The following is a 21,501-nucleotide window of genomic DNA, read 5'->3' on the forward strand; positions in this document are numbered from 1 at the left end:
AATATTCTACATCTGTTTAATGCTAACAAATAACATTTATAAAATAATCTGAATAGTGCAAATATTGTAACCTTCCAAAACAATAGAAAATACATTCCATCATTACAATAGCATAACATTTCTATATCAATTACAACTAGCCATTAAGTACTGACCTTAGATGAATCTAGGTCAAGTTACTTTGTTTATTCAATAACCTGTAAGTAATTCAAAACAAGGAACATACCTGGTTGTACAGTACTTTTAATGGTCAGTGCAAATGTTGACGTTACTATCTATTCACAAAGTGTCAACAGTAGATGTTTTACATTGAGAACTGCAGACCAGAGTTAAAAACAAAAATAACCAACTCCCAAGAATCTTGCTTTTTCTCATTGGTCACTGCGTTGTTCTGCTTAATGTATGTTTCTTATATTAATCGTAATGTTAAATTACCTTTCTAATTTTAATGTTTCCTTAGTTTGACTTCCTTTTTTATCACTTGCTAAATGCATTTATTTTATTTCAGTTCATGCATCTTTGTGTGTACTTGAATATGTAATATGCTATTAGAATTTTTTTATTTTCGTGTTCGATTACACGGACCCATTCCTAATTAGGATTATTATAATTCAGTTTTAGCGTTTGCTGTGATCATGTGGTAACAGCTCGGTTACGAGTTTGCTTGTGAAAAAATGAGTATCATTTGTACACATACAATTATCTTCAGTTACCCTACACAGTTAGAAACACAATGAAAATAAAAGCAATCATTACCAAAAATATATAAATAATATATATTGGGCCAGATAAAATTGATCCAGGCCAGTAAAAATACTAGCTCATTGGCCCAAGGGGCCAATAGTTACAACTCTAAACGTAGAGCCCTGGTTAGGGACAAGGGATGAAACGATTGTAAACTTCCACGATACGAGTAGTTGAGAGCCCACTCTTTCACGATATACCGATTATCACGATAGTAGCTGTTGTTTTTCAATTTTTTTAACTGAATAAAAAAAAAAAAATAACAAGTTGTTATTTTTTTATCTGTGGGATATGATCTGCAACACAGGAAGCTACAGACTAAAAAAGAGCAAGATTCTAGCAAGAATGAAAAAACTTACAAGCACACAAGTGGAAGAAAAATAATCTTAATGAATTTGTCCTTATATTACCATCATTAATAGTTGCAAAAAAATGTCTGTCAAAATGGGACTGCAAGCTTTTTTCCTCCAGCTTTATTTACACATTTTGTTTATTTAAATGTACTTAGAAACAGTACATAATTACAAAAGATGAAGCACCTGAATTTCTTTCAATACATTTAAAGTACTTGCTTTACACATATACTGTTAACTATTGTTTTGTTTTTTTTCAAATAGTCTGCAAAGTAAATAAATTATTTTGTACTATACAAACTGTAAATATGGAATAGAGCAGTATGGGCAGATGTTCTTTATGCGTATTCCTTTTTTTGTCGTTATTTCAGTTATAATTTAAGAAAACAAATTTCAATACCATTATCAACTTTACCCAAGGTAGCCTGTTTTTCTGGTGGCATAATAGCCTATAACGTCTACATTTTAATGGACGTATTGAAATTATATACTGATAATTGAGGGTGGAATGGAGGACAGTATAGGGAGGGTGCCACACTGGGGGGGGAGTGTATGTTATTAAAGTGACCATGCTTGGTGACTGCTCACGGTTTGTTTTTTTTAACTCCACCTGGTGCTAAGTACGGAAGGGCACGCATGTTCCTGCTTTCGTTGTTGTGCTTTTGCCACATTCTGCGGATTGGATGTACATCCTATGGTACTGTATTTCCTAGATATAAATATTTTTTGCAGTGAAAGTACACACTAGGGCTATCAGTTATGCCTCAAAATAGCAATCAGTTAATTGAGAACACAAAATATAATCATTCTAGTAAATATTGATGATTGCACCATACATTTTCGGTGCATTCCTTTCCCTGTGACGTTATTATTTTAATATCGTTGCAGTTAGGTAAAAGTTTGTGCACCTTGGTAGCGTCAAGAGAAAAACAAAAACAAAACACAGCATTCGCAACCAGCCTAGCAAGTTTAACATACTACAGGAGTGTAACTAAAATATTCATTGCAAACAGATTACAGCACTTCGGAATGTAAGCTATATAAACTAGACACGAGTTTACGAAAAACTTTTTTTTTTTATATATTCAGGGACATCTGCAGCATCATGCATTGCGTCTTGTTAATACTGTACCACCTAACCTTCACTATGTGTGAAACACAATGCGGAAATCCTGACCTAAAATAATAATAATAATAATATTAAATTGATTTACTTACCACACATTGCATACCCGCTAGTTGATCCTTACTCCAAAGTTGCGTTTAACATCACTCATTTATTTATTAACGTTATTGAATATTGTTAAATATTCATTATATAACAGTTCATTTTGAAACTCCAAAGCAGCGCAAACTATATACAGTATTTTTTTTTTCAATGTGCACTATTTATTGACAGGCTGTTTTCCAGGAATATAAGTCTGTCGTCCTACTCTGGATACAAGGTTGCACGTTTTATTTTTATTTTTGTTTTGTTTGGAGGGAAGAATTTTCAAAATTGATTCGCTGGTCGGCTGGGACCAGTAAATCAGATGCTAGTTAATATGAGCAGGAAAGCAAGAGAACGCCCACCTCTTGTCTGTGGCAGAAATACTGTATAGCTTGAATCATGTTCTTTAGAGAACAAAAAGGTGGATTTGCAGGATAACTTGTTTTGGCATCTTATGAGCAGCCACTAGAAGTATTTATGAAATTACCTGATTCTGTCAAACCCACAGTTTTGTGTTTGCTTGTAATTCTCTATTGGAATAAACCAGACAAAAACATTTTATAATTTAGCTTACCCATCTAGTCCAAATACTAGTACTCACACTGGGATGTCAATGTGTTTTGTAAAAAAAAAATAAAATAAAAAAAAAATTGAAAGAAAAAAAAGTCTGTGGTCAATTGTGTAGAAATTGGAAAATAACTAGCTGCAGAAAACAGAAACAGTATTACTCTGTTACACAGAAAAGGATTCTTTTAGAAGTATCTTCATTATGTAGGTCAGTTCAGCGGACATCATTCGACACTGACATAATTGATCTATTCTTCTACAAGCCTCAGCACAATCCCTAATGTTGTAGTTATGTGTTTTCCCACATCAAATTGCTGCTGATGATTCTTTTATACCATGCATGTGACTCTTCTTTTATTCTTTTTATATTTTAGCCTGAAAGTGAAATTTCTACTACAGCAGATGACTACACGTCAGAGGTAAGAAATTACATTTGTTGATGTTAAAAAAAAAAAAAAAAAAAAAAAAAAAAAAAAGAATATTACATGAGTCTACTTATTATCCTATTATTTGCTCTTGTATAAGGTCATATACTCAAGATTGCGTGAAGACAATTATCTGTATAGTCTACTCTTTGTTTATACAGGCATGATTCAAGGTTGTGTTTTGGTTCTAATGTTTGGCATGTAGACTTTAAGTCTCTCTCTTTTAGTTATGAAATACATTACTATAATAAACAAGCTTCATAAATATGGTGGTAATAAGGGTAATGGCCAGGTATCCTTGTTTTGAATTATTTTCAGGTTATTGAATAAATAAAGTAACTTGACTTAAATTCATCTGATGTCAGTACTTGATAGTTGTAATTAGTAATGTTAAACTATTGTAATGTTGGAATGCATTTTCTGTTGTTTTGGCCAGGTTACAATATTTGCTCTATTAAGATTATTGTATAAATATTATTCGTTAGAATTAAAACAGATGTAGAATATTTAGGTTGCTATATGACAGGTGTTATTTTATTCTGAATACACTACAGCAAAAATTATTTGCTGGTTTGCGCAATATTATGCTACTGTCGTTTTAATTGGAAGAGATACACACTGTGCCGTTGGTGTCATTGAGTTCTGTATTTTAATTCAGTAAACAAAAGAAAAAAACTTGTGCCTAGGAAAATAGGGTATTGAATGAAGAAATCTCGTCTTGAACATTGTTTGTACACTTTGTGAACCCGGCTAAACTTTACTGGCTTACACTGTTATGCTGTCTGCTTGTGCACTCGCATTTGCCTTTTACTTTTGGTAGCGTAAGGGACTAGTGTTCGGGTAATCGAATACACAAAAATGTTGCAGCCGCCTCTGTGTATTCAAATAGGAAACTATTCGTAATTCCCATCCCTAATCCTAATAATAAACACTATTAAAACAATATTCATAATACAAAATAGTAACAATCCTTCTCAGAGCGTTGTCGTTTGTGTAGCCTTTCCCAAGTCAGCGCCAGTCTTGCTGAGCGATACCAGTAGGTGCTGGAAAGATTGTGAATGGTATTTCTGACCTGAACACATCGAAAAATAAAAAAATTAGACAGTTTGATTGCGTATCTGGGTATCCATCGGGACATCTTACTGTGAGACTGGATATGATATAAACGAAATGTGGAATTCAAAACAAATCTGGGAAATTGACGCCAAAAAAGCAGAATGTTACTTTTTTCACTGACATAATGAAACCTGCACTCTAAATGTTCGTCTTCATTTGTTTTCCCCTATAATTTTACGATTTATTGATTTCAGCGCTTTCCTATTGGCTTATTGGTTGTTTAGTTGTAGAAAACCCGATTTGTAAAAGATTTGTATGACGCGGGAACGAGTAGCAACACAGCACTTCAGTACGTAGTCTCAGAGTCTGACTACAACAAATATCGGGGAATCCGTCTCCCCGAGCTGCCGGTCTTCTACCAAGACCTGCTCAGGACCCGGAGCATGTTCAACGTCGGCTGAGACGCCGTGCCGACCGAGGGCCAAGGACTCCTTCTGGAGCCCCTGTTGCACAACCCCCACCTAGGTGCGCAGGCATTGGAGTCCCCCTCGGTGCGGTGGGCGCTGATCTCGGCCAAGGTGACCAGAGTCTGGGATCTCCTGGATCGCGAACGCTCGGAGTGGCTGGCGCCCGAGTCGCTCGTCGCCAGGGCGGCTCGGGCGACCATCGAGACGGCCAGCCGAGCGATCCGGGAGTGCAAAGCAGTATTGCACCCAGACTCTGTCAGGTATCTCGAGTTCTCAGGAACGAGGAGCCATCCCCCCCCCCACCTACCCCCAGCTCTCCGGTCCTGCTGATCGAACCCAAGGCCCGAGCCCCGCCTCGGCCTCCCCTCGAGAACAACCTGAGCAGGATCTCGCAGTTCTCCTTGACCCCCTCCTGCGATCGGTGTCGAGGAGGACCCTATACGTGATGACGCTCCACACCCTCCGCTTCCCCGCCCTCGTCTCCCGCCGAGACACCACTTGGCGGGAGCCCCTCCGACCACCGGAGGGCGTCGGTCCCCAGTGGGAGGCCCTGTACTCCCGGCTGGTCTCCAGGGGATCTGGGGACCTGGGATGGAGGGTTCTGCACGGAGCACTTGCGTCAGGAGAGATCCTGCGTCACTTTCTGCGGTCAGTCCGAGTCGGTGTTTCATATTTATTTTTTGTGGACCAGGCTGCAGCCATTCTTTTTGTTCTTAAAGAACCTCCTGCTGCAGTTCTGGCTGCATTTCTCCCCCACCCTCCTCATATTCGGGCACCCTGTTCGTGCCTATTATAGTCCAACTATAAGGGCAGGACTATAATATAATAATAATAATCTTTATTTTTATATAGCGCCTTTCATAGTGGACCACCTTTACAAAGCTCTTTACAACTAGGGTGTGTGAAATATGCATCAGCTGCAGTCACTTACAACAACGTCTTGCCCGAAAGATGGAGCACAAGGAGGTTAAGTGACTTGACTGGGCTGAGATGGGATTTGAACCGGGTACCTGCTGATTACAACCTGTTTCTTTACCCACTCCTAAAATAAACACTAATAAACATTCCAGCTTTAGTTTCATATGTGCCAGTTTGTACAAGATAATTAGATCACCTTTTCTATGGGCCTAAGGCCCCAGTGCAATAGAGCTATATTGTACTCTGCCGCTTCCTTATTCTTTATGTCCCATATCTGGAATTGATGGTACAGAATGTGTCAGTGTTGTTGTTTTTGTGCTGAGGCTGGCTCCTCTCCAAAAGCAACTGTGCTGGCCTCCTCATGGTCCTCAGATCTTGCGTAGGTACAGATTTGGAAATGCAAGTTTGGAGAAAAAATCTTCCAGCATTTTGTTTGTTTCATTTATGTGACCAAAACAGTTTACAGCATATGTAAAAAAAACAGCCATAAAAAGATCAGTCATTTAAAGATGTAAAATGTACATTTAACAAAAAGTGCCAAAAAAGAGTCAATGCTGGTTTTACAACATAAATATCAGTGCTTTCATTTGAAGGTATTAGATGGTAAAAATATATTGCATGATGCATAATAAAACATGTGAAGTGTTACAGAACACACTGCATTGTTTACAAAACGCACATTACTTTACCTTATCTGTAATATAATAGTTTGTTATGAAATTCCCGAAATAAAAAGCATCTTGAATATACTTTATTTTCATGATATATTTTATTCATTTATTTACTTGTTTGTTTATTTATTTGCAGTTACACATTTTGCATTTTCTGGTCCTCTTCTCTTAATTGGTGGATTCAATATTGTAAGAGGTTTTCCACATATTTAAACAACATCGTTTTTTGGGGTTCAGTACCCACGTTAGAATTCCTCTTTAGTTCATCTATATCTGTGTGCATGTATGTATGTGTATGTATAGAACATGCCCTGTAAATTGTTAAATATATTGCCTTCAGTTTTATCTTTAATATATGTACATATATTTAATACATTTTCCCCAGTAAAATGTAAATATATTCTACATTATGTTTACAATATACTATATTTTAGGTGTATTTTAAATAGATACTACAACAAATTTTAACTAAATATTAAATACATTTACAACAAAATTTCAATTTAAAAATATTCTACAGTATATTACTCTACAATATATTCTACAGTATATTGTAGGACATAATACTGGTGCCCAGTGATAGTCTGGGAAGGGAATAGATTCTCAGACTTTACACAAAGTTGTCCATATGGTAGTTTTTTTTTTTCCCCCACCCCCCCCCCCCCCCCCCCCCCCCCCCCCCCCCCCCCCACACACACACACACACACACACACACACACACACACACACACACACACACACACACATATATATATTCCTTATTGTTTTGATGTTTTTTGTATTCGCACATCATCAGTAAATCAACTATGAAATTACGTTTTTAACTTTTGCTTGAGAACATTAGCCAAGAGAGAGATTGTCTGTAACACTTTAACCCTTACAGAAAGTATGATTACATTACTGCGTAGTTACTACATTTATACTGTGTACTACTGTGTGAATCAGAGTATACTATTGAGGTTCAATACTGTACCTACATGTTTTATAAATATTGTATACTATTCAGGATATCCAGTGCAGACAAAGCTATAGGTGTCTGCACTGGCATGTCCAAGGAACCCAAGAGATAACTGAACGTCAATGTGCTATTGTGTAACTATAGAAATCATCTCAGTGCTTTTTTTAAGTAGAGCCCTAGTGACAGTTGCATAACCAGTGTTGTGAATTAACAGGTAAATGAGTGCTCTGCTGTTTTGAAAATCAAGCCATCTTCTGAAGATGTGATCAGGGTACCGTAAGATAATACAATATACAACTGCTTTCTTATAGCATGACTTACTCACACTTGCTGCATTCTATTAACAGAGAACATGGTAGTTAGGCTGTTGTTGCTTTTGGCATTTACTTTATCTTGGTAGTGTGGAGCAGTGTTTGTTAACGGCATTTTGCATTGTCAGAGAAGGCTTGTTGACATTTTTATGCAGTAGGTACAAATCAACACAGCTGAAACTAATGCAGTGCTGCTTTATTATGCAGGTCATGCTTTTTGGATTAATCATTTGATAATTGATGTGTTTGGAATGTGTTAGAATTAGGTTGGCTGTTAATTAAGACTGATTGCTTTAGGAGGAAGACGTGCATGTCTCTGAAACTCATTCTGAGCACAAAGCACAGAGCTCTCAGACACGGCTTGAAATGATGGAGGATGAGCTTGCAGGAAAACAACAGGCAATTGAAGAGCTGATTCGGGAGCTGGAGGTCATGAGAAGCGCAATTGGGACGGAAGGCTTGCAGCAGGTAGGACTACCACATGAATTCTTAATTAATCAAAGTTTTTACACTGTCACTTCATTCCTACTCTCTTAGAGCTGCGATATTATTTATTTCTTCGTACTGGCATTTATTGCATCTGGGAAAAATTCCTAACAGATTGTATAATGCACGCTATACTGCCAATTTGTTAGTCTCAAACTTGTTCAGTAAAATAAATAAGCTAAAGTTGGTGATTGTGTATATGATTCATTATAACCAGCTTCTGTTTTTTAGGTTGTATTCATTTCATTTTTTGGTGCTTGTTTTTAGCTGTTTGAGTTTTATGTAAATCTTTAAAAAAAAAATTCTGGGCTTTAGCTTTTTATGTACTGTATGAAATTATTGTTTACGGTTACTTTTCAAAATGCTTGGCCGTTATTTTCTTTCACAGTAGTAATAACTCAACAGTACTTGCACACGTAGTTCAGGGGTGTGCAATTTTTGAAAAAAACTTGTTGTCCAAGGGCCAAAATGCTAAAACAATCTACTTGCTTCCTCCCCGTTGCACAAAACACACACAAAAAAGTTAAATATAACTTGTAGGATTTTGGTTTTATTTAACTTTGAACACTAGCAATCAATTGGTGATTAAAAGGGGCGTATCTAGTCTTGTAGCTTGACGGGTTCACTAAAGTTTAACTGCTGAACCCTTGAATTTTAATGGACTTGTGTATAACCTGTCAACTTTCTCTGCATTTTGTACTGTTTTTCTACCGAAATGCACACAATATTTACAGTAGGCTCCATCAAATTCTGCAAAGACAAAATGTTTTTTTCTTTTGTTTATTTCTATTATATAGTTATTTTTTCTAAACATTGTGCAACATTTTACAACTATTTTTCCTCATCTAACATCATGTCCTAATTGGAACACCGCTGCAGTAGGGTGATCCTGGTTTCATAGTCAATTGTTCTTTCTCTGAACTATAAAATAAATTAAATATAAAAATAAAAATAAATATAAAATAAATACATAAATTAAGTAATATATAAGCACATTACCATGAAAATAATAAAATATTGTACAGATAATCTTGTATATAAACATTTCATTTCTATTGTTATAAACATATTTGACAATCTTCATGTTTTAATAGTTTCACAGATCGATGGATTGTGCGCATCCAATAAATAACTAATATCGCTTTTGTTCAAATATAATTAATATAGCCTTTAAGTAAAAAAAATATCTATATCTGTGTGCATGTATGTATGTGTATGTATAGAACATGCCCTGTAAATTGTTAAATATATTGCCTTCAGTTTTATCTTTAATATATGTACATATATTTAATACATTTTCCCCAGTAAAATGTAAATATATTCTACATTATGTTTACAATATACTATATTTTAGGTGTATTTTAAATAGATACTACAACAAATTTTAACTAAATATTAAATACATTTACAACAAAATTTCAATTTAAAAATATTCTACAGTATATTACTCTACAATATATTCTACAGTATATTGTAGGACATAATACTGGTGCCCAGTGATAGTCTGGGAAGGGAATAGATTCTCAGACTTTACACGAAGTTGTCCATATGGTTTTTTAGTTTTTTTTTTTTTTATCCCCCCCCGAAAAAAAAAAATGTAAATATGGTAAATAGCAAACTAGGTTAGCAACACTAAAATCGAAAGAAAAACAAATCATTACATTTTTTGCCAGGGAAAGTTTGGCACAACATTTGTGATGTATTTGTTTTACGCCTCTAGTACTACATTTTTGAAAAATAGCCATCCTTTCTATGTGGGTGTTTTCTCTGGTTTACTCCAATCTACTTCTGTTAGTCTCTGTTTCATGCCTTCATAGTTTGCCTTTTTAAAATTGCAAACCTTAGCTTTAGTCGTTACTGTTTGGTTTTAAAAAGCACTTCAAATGAGACCATGGTGTGATTTGAGTTTGCCAATGGTCTCCTATCCCCCCCCCCCCCCCCCCCCCCCCCCCCCCCCCCAGTAGTTGATGGTGCCTTGAAGCAGTCATTTCTACCATTTCAATTTCGGCTACCATGCAACGCACCAGGTTTTTCCATTTTATATGGAGGAAGTTGAAATCCCCCATTAGTATGGCTTCTACTTTGCTACACGCATTTCAAATGTCATTGTATAACTGCAAGCCTGGGATGCAACACAGGAGACACATTGCTAGGCAACCAATTGAGTGGCGCTGAGCTGATCAGGTGGTCTGGATTGGCTCTGGGGCGTAACTGGGGAGGCTGCACGGAGCTCAAAAAGTGTATGCGCCACAGCTCGAGGTTACTGTACGGCCATTGCTACACAGTTGCAGCACTTATGTAACATGACCTTGCTACAGATGACAATACTATTGTCTGCAAGCACTTCATAGTTGAGGTATAACTACAAATGTGCATTTTCTGTCATTAGTACTATCTGCTGTAAATTGTTACTTTCAAGTTGCTCTTTTCCTTTGTTCAGATAGCTTTGACCCAGTGGTGAGCTTTCTGATTACAGGTTTTTTAATAGTCTATTTATTTATTTATTTATATTAACAGCTCCAAGACTTCGAAGCTGCAGTCAAGCAAAGAGATGGAATAATCACACAGCTCACAGCTAACCTGCAGCAGGCCCGGAAGGAAAAAGATGAGATCATGAGAGAGTTCTTGGAATTGACAGAACAGAGTCAAAAACTGCAGATTCAGTTTCAGCAGGTAAATCAGTACCAAGCCTGGCTGTCCCTCAGATTGACATTTTGTTGTAAATTGAGATCAGGAAAAAAAAAGGAAAACAAATGTAGCAAGCATATTGGAAGACATCCAATGTAGCTGTGCAAATACGGATTAAATATGTACAGGCACGTCATATATCAATGTACCTCTTCCCATTTTGTAATGAACATTGGGAACAACATGTTAATGAGATAGAGGATCCTGTTAATGTTTGCCAAACTCTTACATTTGCTGATGTACGGGATAGGGTGATTCATAATTTGTGACTTTATATAATTCCCTCAATTATATGATTTGTTGATAATGTATTTCATGGTAAAATAGCAATATTGTAGCAGTTTTATATTAATAATAATAATAATAATAATAATAATAATAATAATAATAATAATAATAATAATAATAATAATAAACATTGTCTTGTTCGTCAGTTGCAAGCCGGTGAAACTTTAAGAAACACTAGTCACAGTAGCACTGCTGCAGACTTTCTACAAGCCAAGCAGCAGAACCTTAAATATCAGCATCAGATTGAAGAACAAGAGCTTCAGCTGAAGAGCTACCAGAGCAAGACCGAAGAGTACCAGCTACAGATAAATCTTCTTCAGGACAGAGCGAAGGAGTTTGAAACGGTAAAGCATCACACAGTCAAGCAATTTCAGAATGATGGTACTATAATTTAAGTATAAATTGATGTATTTAAAATACCAAATGTCCAGTAAATATCTATACCCATGAGGGAAGCTTATGAAAAAAATGGTGAAGCCAAGTGACATTAGCCTAGGCCTGTGGATATTGGACCATATTTGAACACCTGTGAGTGTGTTATTGCACTTAAAAAATGCCACCCCCCCACCCAATCCCACCCCTTCCAAAGTGAATTGGGTGTCAAGGGAATTTGGTAAAGTTCCAAGCTGTGCTGGTATGGTGACATATCTCCACAGGCTGGGGCATTTGTTAGGCAATGAGATTACACCATCTATTCTTGCCATTTTAGAAATTATTTAGAAAATATTTCGCTCATACAGTGTGTCTCAAAATGTTTGCGATGCCAACTTTTTTATATTTTTCACTGTTTTGGCAATTTCTCAGGCAAACTGTAACCACCCATCACTTTTACCCGTGACCTAATCTAGCTAGCAGGTTGTGGTCAAGATGATAAATACGTTTTGAGGAAACGCATCGAGATGTTCTCTTAATTCCCTAGAGCAAATTTAGTAGAGTTTTATTCATTGATTTTGTTGGTCAAGTTCCATCAGAACTATTGCATTGTTGGACCATAATGGTATAGACCACATTCTTTGAGATTCCATCTACACATTTGTTAAACATCAATCTAATTTTCTCAATATATTTTCATTGTACAACTGTTTTACTGCCACGCTCTTAATACCCAGCTATATCTCATATCCATTTTACTTTCATGCTCATGCTGTTCCCTGTACGTTAAGCTGTTATATTCTGTATAAAACATACTGAAACTGATCATTGTCCTGGTCTTTGCCACAGCTTTGCTACAGCAGCAATGCCGCAGACTTGCTACAAGCCAAGCAGCAGATTCTTAAATATCAGCAACAGATTGAAGAACAACAGCTTCAGCTGAAGAGCTACCAGAGCAAGACTGAAGAGTACCAGCTACAAATAAATCTTCTTCAGGACAGAGCGAAGGAGTTTGAAACGGTAAAGCATCACTCAGTCAAGTAATTTCAGAATGATGGTACCATAATCTTAGTAAACTGATATGTATTTAAATACTATTAAAGTCAGAATATGAACTGCTTGTCTGTGCATTAAGTACAAGTATTGTTTCAAAAAATAAAATCTATTCATTTTATTTTGTTTTATACAGTTTGCGAAAGAGCAAGAGGGATCTGTTTCAGAGAGGTTACAAGAGAAAGAGCAGTTAATTAAACAGCAGTTGAACACAATAACTGAACACATGAACATTGAAGCAGAATTGAAGGAAAAGCTTTTGGCTTCTGATATGTTATTAGAAGATTTAAGCAAGGAGAGAAGTCAAGATATAGAAACTCTTAAAACTGAATTAAACAACTCAAAACAGAGGGAAAGGCAGTCCTCGAGTGAGATAAAGCAGTTGATGGGGACTGTGGAAGAACTGCAGAAACGTTATCATAAAGGAAACCATTCAGAAAGTGAGATCATTCAAAAGATGGAGGTGGACACAGAACAAAAAATGAATCAGCTCCGAGCAGAACTGGATGAGATGTATGGAGAGCAGATAGTGCAAATGAAACAAGAACTTAGAAAGCAGCATATGACAGAAATGGACAAACTAATTGCTCAGCACAGATCTGAACTAGAGCTGAGACAAGTGCACCACTCTGGCAGTGTAGCTAATGAAGATCAAGTAAACCTAATGAATATGGCTATAAATGAACTTAATGTAAAGCTCCAGGAGACTCAGATTCAGAAAGATCAAGTAAAACAAGAACTGTCTCAGCAACTTGCAAAAGTTACAGAAGAAAAATCCATCTTGCAAATGCAGGTGGATGATCTCTTGGAGGATCTCAGGTTTGCTAGGGAAAAAGCCCAGAGAGCTTCCCGGAGCATATCTGAACAGGAGCACAAACTAGGGGAGGTAGGAGACCTTCAAGCCACGATTACTGATCTTAAAGACCAGCTGGTTGCTGCAGTAGAATCCACCAAAGAATTAGAGTCGAAGCATGAATCGGAAGTTACTAATTATAAGATCAAACTGGAAATGTTAGAGAGAGAGAAAGATGCTGTGCTGGATAGGATGGCTGAATCCCAAGAAGCTGAGTTGGAAAGGTTGAGGACGCAGCTTTTATTTAGCCATGAAGAAGAGATCATTAAGTTGAAAGAAGACCTACAAAAAGGAAGCCAGATAAATATTGAGAATATGAAAGATGATTTAGCCTTGAAGTACAACCAGGAGCTGGAAGGAGTGCAGAAGAGCTTTAATGAACAACTTGAGTCTGTAAAAATTGAAAGGGATAGTTTAGTCACTGAAAAAGAGGCACTGATAGCAGATATCTCCAAGATGAAAGAAGATTTAAATCAATCGCTGGAAAGCTCTAAAACTGAAGAAATGACTCTTCAAATAAAGGAACTTCAGACCGAGATCAAAACACTACGAAAAGTAGAGGAAGAAAATGGTACACTGGAAAACAAGATTCAACAGTTGCTGGCAAAGAATGAAATGCTTGAGAAGCAGATGAAGACGAAAGAGGACGACACAGACAGAAAAATAAAGGAACTGGAAGATGAGAATGGAAGGCTAAATAAATCAAGGGAGGTACTGGAACAAAAGTTGCAGGCCAGCAATTTGGATAGTGGCATGTCTGCTTCAGAGAATTCAGCAGCGACGTGTGCTGTTGGCATGGAAACCCAGACCTCTAGTGAACAGCTGCAAATAGAGAGACTCGCTTCAGAAAATGAACAGCTTAAAAATCAACAGGTTCAGCTGAAGGAGGAAATTAAGAGACAGAGAAATACATTTTCTTTTGCAGAGAAAAACTTTGAGGTAAATTATCAGGAGCTAAATGATGAGTACACTTGCCTTTTGAAGGTGAAAGCTGGCTTAGAGGAGAGGATCATAAAGGAAAGAGTCCAATATGAGGCTAAAATGAATAGCCTGCAAACACAGATTCTTCAGAGTGAGAAAGAAAAAGTGGATGGTTCAGGCGTTTTGGCAGTAGAAACCGGTAAAGTAGGCAAAACTGTGCAGGTACACTGTATTGATGGTGGGGACATTTTTGAGAAAGATACAACAGAGCTGATGGAAAAGCTTGAGGTTGCCCAACGGGAGAATAAAGAGTTGTCCTTTAGATTGTCTGAGGTTTCTGAGGAATTCAATTTAAAGCAAAATGAGATTGAGCAGCTAAAAAAAGAACTCGGGTCACTGAAAGACGAATACAGACAACATGTGGGGAAACATAAAGAACTGGACACAGCACGGGAGACACAGGTAAAAACATTAGAATGCCAGACACTGGAATATATTCAATCATCTGGAATCACAGCTACTGACATTGTTGACACAGGGTCGTGCACACTTGAGAATCATTGTCACCAAATAGCACTGTTAGAGGAGAAAGTAATTGCACTACAGACTTCATTGCAGAATGCAACCTTGGAGCGAAACCAGTTTCAAGAAAAGGAGAAAAGTCTGATTCATGAGAAGGAATTACTGTTGGCCAAGCTTGAGGAGCTAAAGGGTAAAGCTGTTACTGAAAGCCCTGCAGTGGCCACAGTACAACCTGACAGGGACCAACTGCAGCAGCAGCTGGATGCGTTCAAGACTGAGCAGCTGGGCTTAGCAAAGCTTGTGCAACAGAATGCCTTGGTAGAAGAATCCCTGCACAAGAAGCTAGAGGAAAAGGAAAAGGCATTGATTGCTGCAGAGAAGGAGTTGTTCGATTTACATGAGAGACTGAATAAACTATACCAAAGAGACTGTACTGATGAGCGTTTTGTAGAAAAGCACGAAGAAGAGAAGGTGGAATGTAGTGGGATTGAACAGGTAAGTATGAATGATCATACTGTGGATGTGATTCTTATTGTTATTTGTTAGTGTGTTCTAAAATTTTTTAAGCAGAAAGCTTTAAGTTTATGCTACGGACAGATGTGAGATTAGCAATTAAATTTGACAACTAATTAGCCTTTTTAAGGGAATTTAATAAGATCCTTGAAGCTCAAAACTGTATTAAAGCAATTATTTCTACTCTATGTATCTGCAGAGTACTTTAGACAGATTTCTATTTTCGTTGAACAAATATAATGATACCAGTAGGACTTTAATTAGTTCCTTAAAATATTGATGATTAATTTGTGTTACTTAACAGGCTTTAGGATTCACAACACGTACTGTTGCTACCTCCTGCCTGCAATATTTGAGTGTTTTGATCATTTTTATTTTTCTGTCCTTGGTCATAAGGTACAGATAAAATAATATCTGTGTTTTTTCTTAAACTCATATGTTATTACCCAATTACATTTTTTCTGATTGGATACACACATTAGATGTGTGGCATCAAAAAATAACTTTTCAAAGCTGCTAAAAAAAAAAAAAAAGTAGTATCATATCAAAAAAGATATATGCAATAGCAGTGTTGAGTATGTTCAGTTTACCAATACCAGTGATGTGTTTTATTTGAACATTGTTTCAGTGTATAGTGGTTCATTAAACCTGTTTGTTTCGTAGCCTGGATGTTTAATGCTTTCAGCTATTGACTGAATTCTAATTACATTCTGCTTGGAAGGTTGTGTCTCTAAAGGCAGTGCATTGCAGCACTTCAGAATAAAACGGAACAATCTAGGTACAATTTGTCTCATACATTTGCATTGGCTGTGGGCTTGTGAAGGCACTGCACTGCATGCAAAAGAAGGATTTAAGAGGAACAGCCATTCAGCAAGAGAAGGCAATGCACACACACACACTCTGTACAGTACTGTGTAGTAGTAATACTGTATACCAATAATATAACATATGACCTTATAATTTGTAACAATTTAACTTGTATTATTATATTGTTTTTTAGGATGAAAAGGATATTGTAGATCACAAGAATCGCACACAACTAATAACAGAAAGCTGGCCTGAAATGGAGAATAAGCAGCAACTGGCTGAAGTAAGTTTGAGGTTCCATGTCATTTTAATTTTAATTTGTTTACAAAAATCAGGGTTCTCCCTAGATGTCGATTGAAGGTGTGTTATTCACTATAGTGAGTCTGATTAGCTTACTAGCAAAACTGGTTTACAGCTGTTATAAAGCACCACTTGAAGCTCCGTGACTTGGAGTTTAGGGAGTACCATGTAGAACCTTATAGATAAAATTCCTGCCCTAATTTTAAATGGGATCAAACTCCCTACACAGGGTGGAGAAGTGGGAGAATTGGACAGGTCATAGTGGCAAGTATGTTTTTTTTTTTTTTTTGTCAATTACAACAGGATATTTAACATCAGTGTCTCTCTGCTCCTTACAGGATGGTAGGAGTGTTTTGAATATTAATTATTCAAGTAAATAATGTAATCCCATCACAATGTTATAATTCTCTGTGTCAAGGAGGAGTATTCTGAGCCACCAATACCCTGATTTAAGACAAGTTTAAAATAACTAGCTTTTTGCATACAAATGGTATTGTGTTAATAAAGCTGGTTCCATGTGTTTATCACCATAGACTGAGTTTAGGCTGCAGATGGAAGCCCAGCGAATAAGTCTCACTCAGATCTATGCTGCACAGCGCGAGCTGGTTCAGGAGAAACTACAGACTGACAAAAAGCAATGCCTGTCTCTGCTAAAAGAGGACCTCACTGCTAGACACAGACAGGAGGTAGACAGGCTTCATAAAAAATACCAGCAGGAGCTAAAGGACTTGAAAGAACAAAAAACAGGTAGGAAGTGCAAAAGCTTAAGAGTTTCTATTCTAGCAAAAACATCACAACGGTTGAATTCTCTTTGATGCAAAATGAATGAAAGCCTTCAAAATAAACAGGCAAATACATTTTGCCAGTTCTTGTTTTGCATGGGTACAGCCTTTCAGCAGCATGACAATCTGTGGCATTTGCAGAATGTCTGACCAAAATGAATTGTTCATAAAAAGCCCTGGTTTAAAAAGATTTAGAAATAGCTAATATAATTTCAGAAACTCCTGATGACTGTCGGCACAAGTGGCTATCAAATACTAATCAGTAATATTGTATTACGTATTTAGAAATCATGAATGATACTTACCTTATATACTTTCACAACCATTAGTAATTTTCTACATATGCATTTTGCTTTATGTTTACAAAAATTCCATCACAGGTGCTTTCCCCCATACACTCTTCCCCCAGGGTTGCTCTGTAATGCAGTAATGCATGTTGATTTTGGGAGGGGGGGAGGGGAGCATGAACAGACAAGGCTTGGGGACATAAAATTAAAATTAAACTATCCAAAATTAAACTCTTCATAATATTCATAATTATTCTTTTAATTTCCATGCAGTATATACAAACCTTCCTACATCTATGTAATAAGACTTTTTTTACTAGAGTCTTTACACATAAACATTTTAAAAACTGTTTATGTCCCACCCCTATCACTTCTGATTGGCTAGCTGTGCAGAAAGCTGATCTGCTAGAAACCCAGAAATGGCTGCCAAGAAAGCCTCTGGCAATGCATAGACTAATCTTTTAAATTTTAAGGTATTGTTTGTGTTTTTTGTAAATTAGCAATTAAGTGATGCTGCTTTCTTAATGCATGAACCTGAAATTTAAATGCAGTTGCAACAACAAAAAAAGCCTAGCCGCTAAGGCTCCTGTTAATCACTAATTGATTGATTGTGTTCACTGTTAAATAAAACCAAAATCCTACAAGTTGCTATAGTTTGTTTTTGTAGCATTTTGTCTCTTGGAAAATTGCACACCCGTGCCATATGTCACACTGCTATTTGAGCATGTACACTGGTTCATATACTGTACTACACAGTCGTCGACCACATTTGTCATTGCAATATCTGTGATTTTGCACAGTACTAAGCTTTTGGAGCTGTTATGGTTTTAGATAAATTAGCCAAAGTACCCTTATACTGTACTGTGGTATGCTATGTGTTTTTGTTGCATAGATACTTAAGAAAGATGTCTGTGTATTTTCAGATGAGAGAGATGAACAAATGTCTTCACAACAGCAGATTCAGAAACTTATCAAACTGGTGTCTGAAGAATGCAAGCAACTGATTTTGGTAAAACTGAATTTCCTTTTTCTGTCCTATTTTATAAATCTAAGAATGTTGGGACTTTTTTTCATTCTCATATGTTGATTAATACCTGTCATTAATTTTCCAGCTTAAGTTTCACATTCAGTGATTTAAATGTCATGTTACTCATCCATCTCTCAAAATACACCACAGAGCATCCCCGGAAACATGATTTCTTTATTTTGAACCTTGAGATAAATGACCACAAAAGAAGAAGAATAATAGCTTGATCATCTCCATTCATGAGAACAACATATACTTGCTTATTAACAATAGTACAATTCTTGGTTCTTGGGAATAATTCTTATTTATTGTGTTTCTGTAGTCATTTGGAAGTGTTTTTGGGGAGGAGAAACTAGAAGCACTTCAGTACAAAGAACCAGAAGAAGTAAAGAGAAGCAGAGATGAGTCCAGTGCTGATATTAAAGAGCAAACTTGGGGTCCCAATTCACTATTACATGAAGCAAAAGGTAATATTGCCCCTATAGTTATGCAATGTTGAAAAATGTATTGCTTAACACACTGAAAGGTGACAGTCTTTCTTTTTAAATTGTAGAATTGCACACAGAGCTGCAGAAGCTGAAGGATACGATTTTGCAAGAGTATAATAGTCTTGCAGGACTTCAAACACTATTGAAAAGTGACAGCCACAAGGTATGCAATGCAATTTAATTATTCAGTAAGGAAAAAGGCAAATTTGTTATTTTGTATCCCAATCCATGTGATTTGAAAATGTAATACTTATATATTTTTTAATAATATAAAACCAAAATGTCAGCACTATTGCAGTATAAAATCCATGTCAAAGTTATTTGATGCATTATCTGTATTCCAATAATAACTAACATGCAGCTGGAGGAATTGCAGAAAACTTATGATGAATTCAGATGCAGCAGCCAGGAAGAGATGACTAGTCTTCGAATGCAGATTGAGAGTGCCCGTGCTAGTACTGAAGATTTACATGGTAACAGACATTTATTTTTAATTTATTTTTGTATACACATTTTGGTATAGCTGTGTTCTAGTATTCTCTATGATGCAGACCACAGACTGAGATAGTACCTTCAAGATTTGGTACCCATATGTATTCTGTGATTCTGTCTTTGATAATTGGTTTCATCATGTTAAAATTAAGTGTTATGCAATTACCTAGCATTATGCAAAGATGCCCCTTTATAGTTTAATTCTGCGAAATAAATAAAGCTTTATTCTCAACAAATATGTTGCACTATTTTTAGTGCATTATCTCATAGTGTTCTTCTTTCAACCCTATAGATCTCAAAGAGCAATTGAAAGTCAGGTCAGCCCGCCTCGAAGAGATTGAAAAGCTGAGGTCAGAGTTTAATCTGCAAAGGACTCAATTTGAGGACCAGCATACACAAGAAATTGAACGTCTCAGAATGTATTACCAGCAACAGATCAAGGAAACGGAGGAGAGGTGCACAACAGAGGTGATGATTATACTACAACAGAGGCTTCAGGAAGTTACTAGCTCAGAAGCTCAGTTTAGGTATGTACAGTTACATCATTTATTTTATACATCAGTATATTATATATATATATATATATATCTTACATCATATATATATATATATATATATATATATATATATATATATATATATATAAGATTTCCATTACATGAGAGTAGATGTTGAATTTCATGCTGACTTGAACTCGGCTCTCGCCAAGATAAGCACGTAGCTTTGCAGAAAACTAATGTGATCCATCTGCATCTCCATCCACTTGCGTTGTTTTCCATTTGATGTTGTAGATAACCTTCTGTCTAGGGTTGATTGCTGAAGTGTAATGCTGGCTCCAGGGATCAGCTAATTTTGTCTCCAAAGCGCATCAGCATGACAACCGTCTGGATTGAGCTAAGTAGGGTACAGTTTACTTACCTGTACATCAGCGTTGCTTTCTTTCTATTGTGCTTGAGATCCCCATCCAGAATCTTTCCGTCTCAACCACAGCCAGTTGCTGCTCCTTTCTGCTGCTTCAGAGAAGTTCTTCACTGTGCACACAACTCTTGGCCACTAAACCTGACGTCTCTGAGAAACCGGGTTGTTGAGTGTGCCACAAATCCTCAACAACCCACCTCCACTGGGTAAACTCGGACTCTCTATCCTCGCTACTATCCGCAGCTAGTTGCGCATACCGAAGTTTCTTCCTCTCATACGCCTCATCCACAGCATCTTCCCATGACACTGTTAACTCTACCAGATGAACAAGGCATGCTGATCCAGACCACAAGACAATGTCTGGTCGAAGGTTAATGGTGGCAAAATAAGCCGTTGACCAACATCTGCCAGCATCTTCCAGTCTGTAGCAGCTTCCAATTGTCCTGGGTGAGGCTTGGTTTTAACACCTTTTCTTGGTGGTTGCTCTCCTGGACGGAGAAATATTGACTTTTGTGTGTAATGCTTTGATGGAACTGGTGGCAACTTATTGGTCAGGTTACGCTTATCTTTCAATGCTAAGTCCAAACATCGCAGCACCTGGTCATGGCGCCAAGTAAAGCTGAGACCCACCTTACATCCTGTCAAAATGTGCCTTAATGTTGCAGGTAATGAACATAAAGGGCATGAGGGATCCTCACCCACCCAGAGGTTTAGGTTCTGTGGTGATGGGAGAACATATGCTGATCTGATGAGGAAACTGATCCTGCTGTGTTCCATAGTCCACAGGTCTTGCCAGCCGATCTTGCGTTGTTCCACACTCTCCCATCTCATCCATTCTCCCTGCTTGGCCTGGAAAATGGCCGTTACACACCTGATCCTTTCCTCCTGCTTTTTCACCTCATTGACTACCAGCTTCCTCCGTTGAGCTGGGGTTGCCTTGTACAATGTAGGAGGAGCAGAACTGAGACCAAAACCTCCTTTATGATGCTGAACTTGCCCCATAATATCTCAGATTCAAAGGGC

At 37.0% G+C, this 21,501-nt stretch overlaps 1 protein-coding gene across 12 annotated transcripts in view; it reads left to right on the forward strand.

Moving 5' to 3' along the window:
* Positions 1 to 21,501, forward strand: part of akap9 (A kinase (PRKA) anchor protein 9) — a 102,820-nt gene that overhangs the window by 16,620 nt on the left and 64,699 nt on the right. For 10 of the 12 annotated variants that reach the window (XM_041248854.1, XM_041248855.1, XM_041248858.1 and 7 more), the window contains exons 4-17: positions 3,249 to 3,293; positions 7,585 to 7,641; positions 7,979 to 8,149; positions 10,685 to 10,840; positions 11,290 to 11,487; positions 12,365 to 12,535; positions 12,705 to 15,359; positions 16,378 to 16,467; positions 17,018 to 17,231; positions 18,477 to 18,562; positions 18,903 to 19,047; positions 19,134 to 19,231; positions 19,430 to 19,541; positions 19,853 to 20,087. In XM_041248854.1, coding sequence (XP_041104788.1) covers positions 3,249 to 3,293; positions 7,585 to 7,641; positions 7,979 to 8,149; positions 10,685 to 10,840; positions 11,290 to 11,487; positions 12,365 to 12,535; positions 12,705 to 15,359; positions 16,378 to 16,467; positions 17,018 to 17,231; positions 18,477 to 18,562; positions 18,903 to 19,047; positions 19,134 to 19,231; positions 19,430 to 19,541; positions 19,853 to 20,087 — 4,433 coding nt within the window. The remainder of the gene's footprint in view (positions 1 to 3,248; positions 3,294 to 7,584; positions 7,642 to 7,978; positions 8,150 to 10,684; positions 10,841 to 11,289; positions 11,488 to 12,364; positions 12,536 to 12,704; positions 15,360 to 16,377; positions 16,468 to 17,017; positions 17,232 to 18,476; positions 18,563 to 18,902; positions 19,048 to 19,133; positions 19,232 to 19,429; positions 19,542 to 19,852; positions 20,088 to 21,501) is intronic. The other 2 variants (XM_041248857.1, XM_041248860.1) reach the window with 2 other exon arrangements.

The sequence above is a fragment of the Polyodon spathula genome, chromosome 4 (assembly GCF_017654505.1).
Source record: "Polyodon spathula isolate WHYD16114869_AA chromosome 4, ASM1765450v1, whole genome shotgun sequence".
Classification (NCBI taxonomy): domain Eukaryota; kingdom Metazoa; phylum Chordata; class Actinopteri; order Acipenseriformes; family Polyodontidae; genus Polyodon; species Polyodon spathula.